At 46.6% G+C, this 1,970-nt stretch overlaps 1 protein-coding gene across 1 annotated transcript; it reads left to right on the top strand.

Annotated features, from left to right (window-relative positions):
• On the top strand, positions 1-1,826 carry PHATRDRAFT_bd1772 (predicted protein). Its single transcript, XM_002176440.1, has 2 exons — positions 1-973; positions 1,003-1,826. Exons 1-2 carry the CDS (start codon positions 500-502, stop codon positions 1,039-1,041), a joined length of 513 nt encoding a protein of 170 aa, XP_002176476.1. The 5' UTR covers positions 1-499; the 3' UTR covers positions 1,042-1,826.
• Positions 1,827-1,970: the final 144 nt, after the last annotated feature.

Below are 1,970 nucleotides of genomic sequence, written 5' to 3'. Positions count from 1 at the left end.
TCAAAAGAAGTATCGGCTGGTGGCCGACCCTGATTGGCGTCATCGAGAGTTCTTCTTGTTGCCGGGAGCGCTGTGGAAGTGGATCACCTGGTACGACAAGGTACCGCCGGCGTCTTCGTATGTGTGGAAATGGTTTCCGGAAGGACTAGAATGGCTGGGACGCGTGCAAACACTGGGTACGCAAGGTCTGCTGCAGTTTTTGACTGAAGACACCTTTCTACACCCGTCAGATGAAGCGTCGAGTGTGAATCCGTTTCAGATCGTCGAGAAAGATAATAAAGAAGGTTCATCGCGAACATTCTTCTTCCACATACAGATTCCGAAGCAGCTTGCTGACGACAAGAGCTTTCGTGGAGTTGTGCTTCGACGGTTTGAATCGATTGGCGAGCAATCCCCGGGAGCAACGGTTTTCTTTAACACAGTAGGGGAATCGGGTATACTGGACGTGGAAGAGTTGAAAAACTTTTGTAGAGAGAAGTTTCATCTAGATTGTGTGCACATGGAGCACTTGGATGCCGGGATGGATCTTGTCACTTTGAATCGAGTACATGAGTTCTGTATGAGCCACAATACATCGCGCGTTGGGTTTGTTAGAACGACAGGATGGCCAGAGTTGTCGGCTGCTTTTGCAAGTCAAGAACGTCTAGAGCAAACCAGAGTTGTGGCAAATGATAAGTGCTGGACAAACACAGATTGCGATGTTTGCTCACCAAAGACCGACTCCAAATCCGGTAACATTTCAACGAAGATTCAACGTGTTGTTATTTCGTCACCGTCGGCTACCCACGGTGAAGTAAACAAAGAAACACGTGGTGATAAATCTTCCCGCAAAGGATTGAAAAAGCGCGCCAAGCAGGCTCAGAAGGGACGCAGTCCTTTAATGTGGACAGCGAGTTGTGCGTACATCAATGATATAATTCACCCTAACGAGTTCGCCTCTCGTTTGTCGGAAGATCGTTGGAAAGACAGCCAAGTAAGTGGTGAACGTTGGATATTTAACAGCACTTCAATCACGCACTGCCAAGTTCACAAAAAAGGTAACAGCAGGGCAAGCATTCGATAAATAAGAAGTGAAACAAAGGCTTCAAGGAGAAGGGAAAAAGGATGAAGGAATCCATGTCAGAAGCGGAGCTCAGCTGCTAGGATTGGGGAGTCTCTCTCAACAGAAGGAAATGTGTTTGTACAGAATACTAACTTTGGATAAATTATAGTGCCCTATACTGAATCCTTTAACGGCCACGAGATCTGGAAACACACTGTTACCTACGACCTGTAGATCTGATCTTTCCATTCCAATCAGACACTATACCAGCATGGCAACTTTCTTTGTCAAACACAGTTTCAGATATCATGGTTCAATAACTGCAAGTAACAACCCCCCCCCCCCTTTACACCATGTTGAGAAAAGAAGATCCCTGTAGACATCTGCTTCCTCCGATCATGTTTCTGGAAGCATGAATATCAGCATCTTCCCATCCTCCTTGGAGACAGGGTTTTTCCAGCTCAAATGAACACAAAGTATAAGTATACAGCTGGGCCATTGTATCTACAGTCAATCGCTTTTCATAAAAAAGGGATAACTGCAAGTGTTGGCGATTGATGCAGGCCTTCTTCCAAGTCCTCCGACCGAACATCGCTTCCAATCTCGAGCGATTCTGCATGGGTCGTTCTAGTGTGTGCGTGTGTCGTATGCTGCGAGAGCGTTTGGTGGGAGCACTCTTTCATAGCAGAACCAAAGTTTGTGCATCGCCAAAAACGCAATTCTTCTCTAGATACATGAGACATGACTATCTCTCGACACATGTCGACCATTTCAGATGAATATCGATCCTCTTCGATCGTGACTAGACCGTCCCGTGCGCAATAGTAACTTACAGCCGACCGTGCCCTCCGTTGTTTCGTGAGCTCGGCTGTTTGTTTCTTCTTTGCTGACTTGTACGTCTCGGCGTCAACTGGTAAGAATGTTTCGC

This window comes from Phaeodactylum tricornutum, genomic scaffold (genome assembly GCF_000150955.2).
Source record: "Phaeodactylum tricornutum CCAP 1055/1 PHATR_bd_40x36 genomic scaffold, whole genome shotgun sequence".
NCBI classification, from domain to species: domain Eukaryota; phylum Bacillariophyta; class Bacillariophyceae; order Surirellales; family Neidiaceae; genus Phaeodactylum; species Phaeodactylum tricornutum.
The sequence above is the reverse complement of the archived record's forward strand: the minus strand, read 5'-3'. Positions and strand labels throughout refer to the sequence as shown.

What these genes read in the sequence shown, in the direction of transcription:
- PHATRDRAFT_bd1772 (XM_002176440.1), top strand. Translation starts at nt 500, where the DNA reads ATGGAGCACTTGGATGCCGGGATGGATCTTGTCACTTTGAATCGAGTA. An exon ending in ATCGTTGGAAAGACAGCCAA is followed by an intron (nt 974 to 1,002) that starts GTAAGTGGTGAA and finishes GATATTTAACAG; the next exon opens with CACTTCAATCACGCACTGCC.